The 14154-nt window shown below is 39.3% G+C and overlaps 1 protein-coding gene across 1 annotated transcript in view; it reads left to right on the plus strand.

Moving 5' to 3' along the window:
* The first annotated feature begins 2277 nt into the window (after window positions 1-2277).
* Window positions 2278-14154, plus strand: part of CPE (carboxypeptidase E) — a 121827-nt gene continuing 109950 nt past the window's right edge. Inside the window, exon 1 of the mRNA XM_025384603.1 lies at window positions 2278-3064. Within this exon, the coding sequence (XP_025240388.1) occupies window positions 2758-3064 (307 nt within the window). The 5' untranslated portion in view covers window positions 2278-2757. The remainder of the gene's footprint in view (window positions 3065-14154) is intronic.

A 14154-nucleotide genomic window follows, 5' to 3' on the forward strand; every position in this document is an offset into this window, starting at 1 on the left:
TGAAGAAAAAGCAGCTCTTTCTCTTTTTGTTTCTTGTGTGTGCATGTGTGCACACGATTTGAAATGGAGATTGCATACTAAATTTAACTATGTGTACACAAACACATTAAAGACTTGGCATACAATATTTTTTTAAATCCAGTAATCGGGATGGGTATATAATCTTTTGCATAATTGCCTATGAAGCCACAAACAAGTAATGCATGTGCCAGTAAAGTTGGTACAGCTGCCCTATACCTAAAATAGATCAGAAATTCAAAGACCAAATTTTAGTTCATTTGAACTGATGCCCTGGTGTATGTGGCGTGATCAATAATATGAGAGGAGTGCTACCATTTATCAAATGAGCAGGAATTTACTTCAAAAAGAAAATTTCCAGAATCATAGCATTTTAGGTCTGAAAGAGACAGTAGGAAATCTACAGTATATTATTTCTCAAAATGTCTTTGTCAATCAAACATTAAAATCAGAAATGACTGGTCTTCTTTTTAAAACCTAGAAGCTTGTTAGTACCTGAAACCCACCCCAGACCTGATGAATTGGTGGGGGCTTAATAATTTGCACATTCTATAAGCTCTCTACATGATTCGTTGCAAGCAAACGTTAGAGAGTGAATAATCCAAACCTTTTATTTTATATATTAGGGAAACAAACAACTAAGCTGTAAAAGACCCCCACCCCCAACAAGTGAGACCACATAGTAGGTATGATTTTACACATTAAAACTTTTTTTCCTCCAAAATAAAATTTTTTTATCCAGCAATCAGGGTGGATATATAATCTCTTGTATAATTGCCTATGAAGCCACAAACAAGTAATACATATGCCAGTAAAGTTGGTACAGCTGACCTACACCTAAAATAGCCCAGAAATTCAGACCAAGTTTTCATTCCAAAATTTTTTATTTTGTAGAAAATAGAAAGCATATCCTTTGTTCAAAGAGACAGCGAAGGAACAACACAGGACTTCAATGAAAAACATGTTGTTTATGTGTATAGTTACTAGTCAGTACGCCCCACCTAGCCACAAATTAATGTGGTTACTCTAAATTGCTAACATGAAAATCTTAACCTCCTACTTCTGAAGTTATTTGGTTTTAGCTACTCAATTTTTTTTTTTCTAGGCTTCCAAGGTTGCTGTTTTGGGCATGATTTTAGAAATATAATTATAAGTTTGATTTCAAACTTCTGGACCATGTAATCAAACACAGGCTGGTCATAGTGGAAGATATACAATTTTTAGCTCTGCCTACATTGACAAAAAAAAATTGGCTAGATCCACATCAATTGAACTTGAGTGCCATGTGTTTACAGTGACAGCTTCTCCCCAAAAACGCCAAAAAAAAAAAAAAAAAAAGAGAAAAGAAAAAAAAAGATCCATACTGTTGTAGTCAATGTACATAGGCGTGTTTGAAGCCAGCCCCTCCAGCAGCACCTCATCAACCATGTCTGTGCTTTTACTTATCCAATAAAATGACTTAAATATCTAACTCTTTTTCCTGGTAAATTTTTTATTATGTGCAACACACTGTTAAACAGGTGAAGAATGAACAAGTTTAGAAAAACAAACAAAAAAAAGCCTAACATGAAAAATTATCCGCATGGTGTCCACTTTTCCTGCTTGGTTGCAATACCCAATGGATTATTTATTTAGATTTGTGCTGTCCCTGATTCCAAACAGCAGCCTCTTTAGAGTAACATCTACTCCAGACATTGCTCCAGGAATATAAATCCCGACTAAGGGGTGGGTATTTAAAGCTGTAAATGATGTTTTATTTTTACAATAGCTTTGCAAAAGGAATGGAGGTGTCATCATCAGAGTTTTCTTAACAGGATTTAATCTTAATGCCAAACTAAATCCTTTGTCTAAAGCATCAGCAGAGTTGTATTTTATTTTCCCCATAGTATTACAGAGGAGGGCTGGTGCAGGCACAGTCACATGACATTGCCTTATCTGTTTTGTCTGTTTGTTTTCTGGAAGAATCTAGGAACGTGCATAAATGCAATTAAGGACAGTTATCTACAAATTGGAAGAAAGCATTTCTATTCTCTTAAATCTCTGAATCAAAGCACTTAATGTTCTGATTTCCAGCAAGACCTTCCAAGAAATGAAAACCCAACCCTTGGGTTTGTGTTTGGACTCTTGATACAGTTATGAAAGACGCATCAGGAGATGGCAAGTGGCTGCCAATACTTCCTTTTTTTCTGGAATATTCTCTAATTCTTGGTGCATCAGGATGGAAACTGGAAGGCTTGGAATAGATGTCCCTTTAAAAGGCTCCAGTAACAATACAAGAATATTTTTTCCATACGCAGTGACGTGGGTGGGTCATGGGTGTCTCAATGACAGTAACGTTCCCGAACCCCAGACCTTAGCTGTCATTTCACCTGCGTCGTCCCGGACGCCATTTGGCTGTTGACGTGGTTCCGAGCCAATAAATAACGCCAGCAGCCCTCCCAAATCCACGCCGGCCCGTCTCGCTCTCCGCCGGCCCCCTCCTCGCAGTGGTTTCTCCTGCAGCTCCCCTGGGCTCCGCGGCCAGTAGTGCAGCCCGCGGAGCCGCGGCTTCGCCCCTCTCCTCTGGGTGGCCCCAGTGCGCGGGCTGACTCTCATTCAACCGGGGAAGGTGAGGCGAGTGGAGGCTGGTGCGGAACTTGCCGCCGCCCCCAGCAGCGCCGGCCGGCTAAGCCCAGGTCCGGGCAGACAAAAGAGGCCGCCCGCGTAGGAAGGCACGGCCGGCGGCGGCGGAGCGCAGTGATGGCCGGGCGAGGGGGCCGCGCGCTGCTGGCTCTGTGCGGGGCTCTGGCTGCCTGCGGGTGGCTCCTGGGCGCCGAAGCCCAGGAGCCCGGGGCTCCCGCGGCCGGCATGAGGCGTCGCCGGCGGCTGCAGCAGGAGGACGGCATCTCCTTCGAGTACCACCGCTACCCCGAGCTGCGCGAGGCGCTCGTGTCCGTGTGGCTGCAGTGCACCGCCATCAGCAGGATTTACACGGTGGGGCGCAGCTTCGAGGGCCGGGAGCTCCTGGTCATCGAGCTATCCGACAACCCTGGCGTCCATGAGCCTGGTAAGGGTGCTGCCCCCTGACAGCCTTGGGGGCATCCCGGAGGGCGGGCGGCAGAGGGTGGGACTGCTGGTGGTGGGGGAAGGAGGGAGGGATGGGCCCAGGGGGGCTTCTTGGTAAAAGGTATCCAAGGTGGAAGGTGGGAAGTGGAGGGAGGGATGGAAATGGGGAAGAACCCGACTTAGAGTGCCAGGGGCCCAATTTCTGCTTTTCCGTCCCATCCGCTCAGCCCCAAGCCCATCTTCCCAGACCTTAGCCCACCCTCTAGTGAGTATAGGTTTTGGGAGGCTGGGGTGGCGGGGGTGGGGGGTAGCAATACGGAAAAAACAAATCCTGACGCACGCAACCCCAGCGGTCGTTCTCACTTTGCTGTGTGAAAAAACCAAAGGAATGATTGCAAGTCCCCAGCAAGGAGGGTTGGTCTTCCGTGCTGACATAAGTAGAAAGATAAGGTGCAGAAGGTAGTGATTTAGAGGCAAGGAGAACGAGTCATTTATCAGTTTTTCTCTAATTTCCAGAGGACCAGTTTATTGGCTCTGTGTACCCATCTCTACCTGTGAGTGCATAAGTATTAGGTATACTCGCTGCTGTGGGTGCTCGGGGAATCTTAGGGATATTGCCAGTCTGGGGTGGTGGTGTATGCAGACACGTCGGCCCCCCTCCTCCTACCAGGGTGAAAAGTGGTTTCTGACTGACGTTCAGATTTTGAAACGGCACAAGGCCTTTCCAAGGGAAAAGGAGTATTCCATTTTCTATGCTATAACCATTTGAGATGAATAGTTTGTGATGGGATCTTTATTCCAACTGATGTTCCCAAATAACCATCTGTATTCATCTTTCCTAGGAGTATGTTAAAGCACGTTTTGATTTATGTTAATTGTGATGCATTTAGTATTAATAAAGAGGTATTTAAAAATGTTCTTGGGACTTTTTTTCATTATGTTTCTGCTTAGGAAATAATTCGGGCCTGGTCTTCTGATAATCAAGGTATGGCTAAAGTAATCTGTGCTAATGATAACAGCATGAGATGCTTAATTTTTGTTTAATGACAAAGCAAGCAAGAAAAGTAGGCTAAAAATTCTCATTGAAGGGCCAGAGTAGTTTTATAATGATGCATAAGAACCAGACTGAGAAAGGATTAAAATAGGCGATCAGTAGACATTTTGATCTTCAAATGTATAGTAGATAGGTTGATCAAGAATAAATCTTCAGGAAATATTTCTTACCTTCAAATAATATAAGAAAAAAAGGTTTGTGTAAGTTTGCTGTCAAAATTCTAAGATCAGATCCTAGAAAACATTTAATATTAACTACTGTATCTGGCAGGATTCAGCATGTAGGACTGGACATTTTGAAACTTAGTTTCATACTGTTAGCTGAAGATAGGGAAAAATTTTAAATGTGATAACTGATTTTCAGCTAAATCCAATAACCAAAGCCAAGACATCCTAGGCACAGTTAAAGCTAATGTAAGTATTTGTGACTCTCCTGCTGCCTTCTTAAGGAAAACCCTTTGTTACTCTATTTTGTAGATTGATCCCAGAGTTTTCTGCATTGTTACTTCAGAGAGATTATATGAAAGCGAATGTTTAACTTTTTGGTGTTTCAAATTTGGAAATAAAATTTTAAAGTGGTATTACTCTTAGAATGTGACATGCTTTAGAAAATGAAAACAATGATTCCTTTGCTTAAGTGTCTGGAATATATAGTTCATCAAGGTTTGCAAATCCTTCTTTTAGATTGCAAGTTTTGTGAAGTGGGGACCCTGACTCCAGAACCCAGCTCATGTTTGGCACACAGCGGGCTTGAATCTACATTATGAAATAATCTACATTATGGAAAAATACTGAATATGCAGTATGGAAAAAATGAATCCATCAATAGCTGCGTAACACAGTGAATTAAAATAAAATGTTTTATTCCTCATACATACAAAATACATTGATTGAATTCCTCTCACAGAGACAAACTTGGAAGTGTTGTACAATATGTACTTTACAATTCCTTTTTAAATGAAGGAGACTCTAAGTCTACGGTATTACTAATAGAATACAAAATGTCTATGTCCCTTGTATTTTTAAAAGTAGAAATAAACTATTATAAACCAACGCTAACAAAACTACAAGGGTGATATCCCCCTCCATCACCTTTTATGAGGGTCAAATAGATTAGAAATCTTCAGGAAACTAGTAAATGTAGAGATCTGATCAGTGTACAAGTTTGATGGTGCTTGTGTGAATTAACTTCAAGTAAATTTGGATAAAGGAAAATGTTCACCGTTCTTAGATGGCCTTTCAGTTTCTTTTAGATTAAACTATTTTAAGAAGTAAAAAGGAATATTATACTTATTCTGAGGTACAAGTGGGCTCATTCAGTGTTTTTTTTTGTTTGTTTTTGAGCACCTGTGTACTCAAGGTGGACCAGGCCTCTATGAGTTGTGCCTCTGCACAGCCCATAGAAGATAACACAGAAGATAGTCCCTTGCCCTGAGGGGAATAGAGAATTGGGAGGTTGAAGAACAGCATAAAGGTATGTGAGGCTGCAAGATTGGCTTTAGGAGGACTGGAGAAAAAGACAGTAAGGTCAACAGGTCAGGGAAACTGGATTATTGAAGAATGGATGACAAAAGACAGGAACTGTACAGTTTGTTGACATTGACAAATTCCAAAATAGCTGGTATAGATATCTGTCTTCACTAGGACCCCTGCTTTTGAAAAAGGGCCAACTGCCTTAACTATTTTCACCTTTTAAGAACCTTATTTTTTGGTTTGAAATAACATTTCTGATTCAGCTTTAGGAAATAATATTGAACTTAACAAGTGTGTTTACTTGACTGAAATTTTGAGGTGAAGTGGCTCACGTTCATTTTATTTTCCAGCAAGAGAGGTGTCAGATTTGTTGATAAGCTTTCTTAATCTAGATTCTTTTCCTGAACATTAAAAAAAATAGTGGATTTCTAAGGATTTAGTTGTCGTAACAGAAGAACTCCAACAAAATAAAACATAACAGAAGAACTCCAACGAAATAAAACACAATACGCACATAAAGCCCTTTCTTGTGGTGGAATCGGCAAGCTAGACGTTTACTTAGTTAGACTAGCAGTTTTTGGACAGAAATGTTTGTTGATACGATTAACTCTCTTCCTGAGCAGAAAGAAGTGATCTTTATACATGCTTGGTATAGGACGTGGGGTGTAGCTGAGCTGATCTTCTGAAAATGGCTGTCTTTGCAAGATGTTCAACATTTGAATTCATCAAATGGCAAAGCAAATTGCATTTTGAATTGGTCATCGAGGAACAGCCAAACCTATTCTGTGATGACATCTTAGGAATCAGCTTGATTGCTGACCAGCTGAATGTTGGATCTCAGTCATCATTTTGTATCACTTCTGAGGTCTGCAAGAATCTGTTGAGAGAGGGTTGCGAGCAGCAGCCAATTTCAATGAGCAGAATCACAAATGGTCCTGTCATTGGTCTCATCTCCTCAGACATTGTTAAGTCTGGACCCCAGATGGATTTCCTCTACACTGGGAGTTAGTGTTTGTGGCCCATTTGGAACTGGGATGAAGAATGAGCTTAGACTAGGCTAGGGGCTGATTCTAAGTGCTCAGATATGTCCCCATTAGATATCATACCTGCTAGGCATGGTCATTTTCCCATTTTTTCTTTCGTTTTACTTATATTTTATAATTTTTTATTATTTCCATGCTTAAGGACTCATGTATTCAAACCCAAACATATGCCTTCCCAGGCATATATATCCATCATCGAAATACAGTACTCATAAAAGAAACCTTTGTTAACTTAAGTCTAAGTAATGGATTCTGTGTTCCCAGACCACTCCACCCAGAGTTAAACATGAGTTAAGATTAATTTGCTTAAAACACTATTTCTTTAACATGTAGTTCAAGATTGCTTTTGGGAAGTAAATCTGATTTATAGCTAAAACGCTATCTCAAAAACATTCTTTAGAGCAGGATTTTTCTTTCTCAAAGGCTGGAATGATTATTTTGGACGTATTCCTCTCTGAATCTGTTAAAATTTAAAGTGTATAAATGCCAGTATGCATTTGCCAAATATTGTGATGGAACGTTTAATGCTGGCAAAGTTTCCACACAACTTGAAAAAGAGAAGTGGGGGTTTTTATTATTTATCTGGCCTCTCTTTATAGCAGATTAGTATGAATTAGTGGCAAATGATTACAACTAAATAACACCTTAAAATTCGTGAAGATACATGTTAGATCCTAGAGAAGAATCTAGACCTACCACACATGGTCAAGAGTTATTTTTAGATCTGAGTGAGTCAACACAGCTTTTGCCAGAAGTGATGTTCTTGATTGATTTGTGATTGGTTAATGGAAGAGAAGGCAAGTTGGGCTTGCCCCTACATGATAGCCTTTGCTCAGACAAAAGAGGCAGCTTTCTATGACAACGGATTTGAGAGGTGGCAGATGACTCATTTGCTAGTAACTCCCTTACCGGCTTGCCATAAGGGTGAAATCCTATTTCTAAATATTAACAAATACGAAATAGCTCTTGTAAGGGGTGACACATTAACCCAGCTTTTCTCAAAGTATATTTCATAGAACATATATTCAGCATGGTTTGATAGGCATTATGTAAACAAAGATAAGCAGGTTTGTTTATTGAAAGACTTAACAGAGTTCTTAATAGGCTAATGTATGTTTCAAATCTCCAAGGTAGATGCGTACTATATAAGATTTCCCAGCCTTTTACCATGGGATTTCCTTCTCTCCCGCTTCTTTTTTTTTTTTTTTTTTTTTTTTTTTTTGGTAAAAAAAGGAGGCCTGGTATGGTGGCTCACACCTGGTTGAGGTGGGAGGAATGCTTAAGGCTAGGAGTTCGAGTTCTGCCTAGGCAACATCATGAGATCCTGTCTCTACAAAGAAAATAGAATTAGCTGGGCATGGTAGCATTTGCCTGTAGTCCCAGCTACTTGGGAGGCTTGGGAGGGTGATTGAGCCCAGGAGTTTGAGGTTACAGTTAGCCATGATCATACCACTGCACTCCAGCCTGGGCGACAGAACGAGACCCTATCTCAGAAACAAAATAACAACAACAACAACAACAACGACAACAACAACAACGACAGCAACAATAAAAAAGGCAGCCTATCTTGGAACTAGTGTTACACTAGCATGAGAAACACAGCATTAGCCCATAATCATTCTTTATCATAGTGTTAAATATTCATTTGTCACATGAGACTGGATGTAGAACAAAGAAAAAAATGATTCATTTGGCAATTCTTCAGCAGAGGGCCTCATACAGGGAGCTCTTCAGGGGTAGGGAACATATGTTTTCCATTTTTTTCCTCCATAAACAGCTAGTATAGTGGTTTATGCAGAGTAGGCTTTTAAGTTATGCTTAGAATCAGAGCATGATGCTGAGGCAATGAGGCAGAGGAGAAATAATTTTGTTTGTTTGCTTTTTTCTCTCCCTGTCTTATGGAGCTGAAAAGGACAAATCATTTTGATGAAAATGATTAAAGTTACACAAATGCCTCACAATTCTTTTATTGTTAAATAACTTCATGCTTTTAACTTTTGTTCACCTCTTTTCCTTGTGTGTGAAATGGGAATACGTTAAGAACTCAGAACTCACAGGATCGCTGTGAGGCCAAAGTAGTGTAGTATATAGAAACACATTTCATGGAGGTGCTTACATCTGGTTATGAAGAAGAAACGCTGATTTGTAAATATTCTTTTTTTACTTTCAGTTTGTCTGGAAACTGTGCTCCATGCCCTTTACGGTCATTTAGAGTAGGCACTCTTGGCTGCGTTGCCATATGAGATCTGCCTCCACCAATCCTGCCGCATGCTTTCCTGTTAGGATGCTGTTGCACAGGCCTAGTTGATAGCCCTGAAGGACTTTTTCCCTCTTCTCACGGTTTTTTGTGTACATGTTTGCTTTTTTTTTTTTTTTGAGATGGGGTCTTGCTGTGTCACCCAGGCTAGAGTGAAGTGGCACGATCATCGCTCATTGCAGCCTTGAACCCTAGGGCTCAAGGTGTGTCCCTTCTCACCCTCCTGAATAGCTGGGACTACAGGTGTGAGCCACTACACCCTGCCTGTTTGCCTTTTATCAGTTTTAAAATGTGGGACATTCTTGCTTTTCTTCAGTTGGACATGATGATGAACAATAATCAAACAAGCTTGAATCAAGCAAGCGTCAACTCAATAGGAACAAAGTGTGCGACAGTATTTGAGTATGTCTTTAAGGTTGTTTCTTTAGGTAGCCAAATAAATCTAGGTCAATATCAACATTTTCATTGGCAATCTGACTTATTTTCCTAAAGAATTTATGATGAAACTGCTCAGGTCCTGACTAACTTAGTCTTTTACAGTCTCAGAAGAAGCAAAAGCTCTTTGAAACCTCCTTTCTCCCGGCTCCCTAACTCTCTTGCCCCTACTGGGGCTCTTTCTTTATGCTTCCATTTTTCTTTGGAGAGCTGTCATGTAAAGAATTACAGCGTGGACTTTGATGTCAGGGGACTTGAGCTCAAATCCCGAGGCTTCTTATTTTTAGCTGAGTGTCCCTGGGCAAGTCCATTAACTTCTCTCTACCTCCCAAATTCATCACCTATGAAACGACAATAACGTCATGATTAAATGAGGTGGTAAATATAAAGTTCTTAATTCAATATGTGGCAACAATTATTATTACCTCATTATGGCATTTTCCATTGTTGGTCTACATGGGATAAATATATAGACAAAATACAATCCCGGACTACAAGAAGCTCCTGTAGCTCCTGTAGCTTCTTGTGCTGTGGGATTGTATTTTGTTTATATATATATATTTTAATCCCAAATGTCTAGTATTATGCTTGGGACATAGTGGCCACTCAGTGAATATTTTTGAATAAATGAAGTTTCTCAAATAGGCAAAAATGCATATCATAAAACAAAGCCATGTTGGTCGATGCTGACATCATGCACATTAGCATGCCAGAAGTGTGATAACAAGAAAGGATAGAAATGGTACTTCTCTTTTGCATATGCTTATTTTTTGTGTGCGCTGAATCCAGTTTTGCATAATGGAGAAATACACCAACGTGAATAACATGTCTTTTCAAGTTTCAGTGCTGAACTTGCTGTGTCTGTTGTCTCATGTAACTGGACTAGTAAGGGGCTCTCTTCCTTTTGGAAGAGAAGAGTCTTCAGACATTTTAGAAAGTTAAACTGCTTTTTAAGTGTTAAATAAACATTTTAAAGATAATTGGTAAGCATTGATTTAGTAAAATTTTGACCTTTAAAAACTCTGCATGAGACCCGAGTGTTGCAAACTAAGAACTGTGTGCTTGTTTTTAACACAGAAGATAGGCATCTCCAGGTTTTCATTTTCCTTTTACTCGTGAAATGGTATTCAAATTGTGCACTCTGAAATGCCAAGAGGAGGAGGTTTATCCGAGCTAGGTGATGGTTCAAATGAACTTAAATTTGAAACATATTTAAATTTGCCCTTTTCTTCCCTTCTCATTAATTACTGGGATTGCCATGAGTCCATTGTTCTGTGAAGGTTTCTCTTTCTTTGAACATTCAGGGTACGGTGTTTTGTAAGTGATGTAACTGCCAGCTCTTTCTAATAAAACACGGCCCAAGAGAAGAGCCTGTTCGTGTTACTAGTGTCTTTTACGATTTTCAAATGATTTACTCACTTCTTTAACTGTCCCCAGATGAGTAATCTTTGAAGAGTAGGGTGGCACATGTGGAGTATTAAAGAGATGGCTCTTAAAGATAAATGAATTACTTATGATAATACACCATGGAACAACTTTCCACTGCTGGTAAATATTTTGTTTGCTACAGAAATCTGTTTACTATCAACCTCATTGCTAAACATCATAGTTCTATAATAAAAAGAATCCCCTCATTTGAAGACATTTCATTTCAAACAAAGGCTGATTATTTTAAAAATGGATGCAAATTGTTTATTTTCTAAATAAACCTGAATATAACTTTTAAATTCAGGTTGCTAAAAAACCTCTTGCTGGCTGGGCGTGGTGTCTCACACCTGTAATCCCAGCACTTTGGGAGGCCAAGGCAGGAGGAACATGAGGTTGGGAGTTCGAGACCAGCCTGACCAGTATGGTGAAACCCCGTCTCTACTAAAAATACAAAAATTAGCCAGCTGTGGTGGCGCATGCCTGTAATCCCAGCTACTCAGGAGGCTGAGACAGGAGAATCGCTTGAACCTGGAGGTGAAGGTTGTGGTGAGCTGAGATCGCACCACTGTACTCCAGCCTGGGTGACAAGCAAGACTCTTTGAAAACAAAAAAACAAAAAACGAAAAACCTCCATGTTGGCCAGGCTGGTCTTGAACTTCCGACCTCAGGTGATCTGCCCACCCTGGCCTCCCAAAGTCCTGGGATTACAGGCATGAGCCACTGCTCCTGGCCCCCAAAAATTTCTTGCTGTAGTTATGTATGTCAAGGTAATTGGAAGGAACAATAATTATCGCATTTATTTGCTCAATGCAGGTAACTCCTCGTATGTTCAGATCCCAAAGTGATGCTGACTGATTGGACCTATCCAATTTCTCTTCCTATATAGGAGAAAGTATTTAAAATCATAAAATCTTTCCTTCACTATGCAGCTGCTATTCACTACCATTGTGCAATGTTTCTCCAAGAAATAGCTTATTTCTAGAACTCTGCTCAAAACGTGCACAAATCACAACTTTTAGCCTTGAGTTTAGCATAGTGAAACTTCAATATAAAGATTGTATTGTCACCTTCCTGACCCATGTCCTGAATACTCTTTTTCCTTTTCTTTTTTTAGCCAAGTGGTGATTTCTAAAATAACCTTTCTTCATAACTATTGTAAAATATTACTGTGTGTCATTCCACACTGAAATTAACTTTCCGAGATGAAAATATAGGCCTTTTTAAATAGAACTAATAATTTTAATGTAATTTAGGGAGTATTTAATGAACACCTACTATGTCCATGCCATTTTACTTTACCTGCTGGTCACCCTTTGAGGCAACGCCATTGTATTTCTTGAAATGTGTTATTTCATTTTTTGCTTTGGATTCACTCTTTCACGCACATCGAGCTTATATTGCATGCTGTATAACCAGTGGATACATTACTTGATTCTGCAAAATGCCTGCTGCATATGATGCAGGGGTTGAAGGCTTCTCTATTCTATTCTTAATGTAGCAAACACAAAGGCAATATCTGTAGCAGAAACTATTGAAAATGTTAAAGACATTTGCAAAATGCAATACTTCTTGTTCTTTTTATGTTTTAGGTGGAGTGCTGGACATCTGATTTTAAAGTGCAACAGTCCTACTCAAACATTTTTACTTGTCTCAGATCTTGACATTGTTCAGTACAGATTTTTTTTCTTTAAGTTTACTAGAGGAAGCCAGTCTTATTCATTGTGGGAACTCAGTAAATGTTAAGCCAGGTTTTCAACATAACCAGCATCAGGGGAATTAAATTCATGCACTTTTGGAAACTGCATTAACTCCACAAAATCAACAAGACCTTTATACAGCTCACACAAAGAGAAATCAGCTGCTGCATGTATTTTCTCAGGAGTCAAATTCAGTTTTGGGAAAATGCTAAAGCCATAACAATATATATGTAGATAAATCTCATGTGAATACTATTACATAGATATATAATGAATGATACTATGTAGCTAAATAGACTAAAATACTATCTAGACATATAGGTTTTATCTAGGGTTTGATGATGGCAAGATAATTGTGAATGTAGAAGTCATCTTTGCTTTAAATTTCAAATTGGTTTAACTATTTATATTTATAGACTTCACTCCTATCTATACAATAGCCCTTGTTTTTCTTGTTTTTACTTCTACTCATAGCTGTTTTCAGGAATTGAGAGTTTTTTCTTTAATCTGAGTGGTTGGTTCTTGTAAAAATATCATTTCTGAAGAATTTTTTTTTCTGGAAGTTTTCTTGGGCTATTGTTGTTCTCTGGGTTTTTAAACAGTTGGGCTGACTTTGCCTTTGCTTTCAACAGAATGCTAACCAGATACCTTCTGAGATAGGTTACAACTTCATGGCTTAAAGTATTGCTTGTGCTGGAGTTGTCTTTCTCCCTGGAGAACAGTCCTTGAGAAATAATTTCATAGCCAAACATGCTAAAACTGTTAGAAGGTTGAGGTGACTTAATGGCCATTTATAAATTAAACTCTGTAAAAGTATTTGGCAAATAAATATTATTAAATACCACTAACATAATAAATGAAGAAGTCCAAACATCTAGTGAAAATTATAATTTCCATTAGATTTAGGACATATTTTATAATGTCAGAGCTTAATTTTCACAGTTGCCAAATTAGAAAGTGAAATGTCTTCTCATTTTCTTAAGGAGACATTTTCAAACTTGTCTGTCTTCTGGAATCAAGATAGTGACCGCACATTTCAGTGTGGACCATCTGCTGCATCTGTCAGGTCTATAGTAGGTTCTCGATGTGTTGTTGAAAGTGATGAGTGAGTGAACACTTCAGAATGAATGACACACATGTTAGATCTAGTTATACACACTTTGCCAAACCATTAACATGCATGCAAGCACACCTGCTTCTCAACCTGCAAGGCAAATAGTTACATCAATACATAATTCTGCCTTCCTTTTAGAACCGTGACCTTGAGGAGAGGTGCCTATCTTTGGCAGATTAATTATTGTATCCACAGTGCTTGGCATGTATATTTTGTCACCAACTGGGTCTTATGTTAATGTTCCACCCTAGGCTGGTCGTGTTTCTTGTTCTGGTTTTTTCTGTATTGAGCCCTGGTTCTGTGTTGCCTTCAATCTACTCAGTGAGATGCAGGTCCTCATTCTGTTCTTGCATTTAACATTAATTTCTCCATACAATGGGTCAGACTCAGTACTTAAAATAAGGAGGCTTCCTCCTCTGGAAGAATTTTTGCTGCCATTTCTTGATTCCAAATGCATGAGCTGCAGAAAACTTTAGAGGTGTTGAACATGTGCAAAATACCTGACAAAAATGCTTCTATGTGTTAATGCATAGGAAGAATTCTATAAGCTTTCCTCAAATTAGCCTTCTTCAAATTAGAATAACCTCTGGG

Source organism: Theropithecus gelada, chromosome 5 (genome assembly GCF_003255815.1).
Source record: "Theropithecus gelada isolate Dixy chromosome 5, Tgel_1.0, whole genome shotgun sequence".
In the NCBI taxonomy this organism is placed as follows: Eukaryota; Metazoa; Chordata; class Mammalia; order Primates; family Cercopithecidae; genus Theropithecus; species Theropithecus gelada.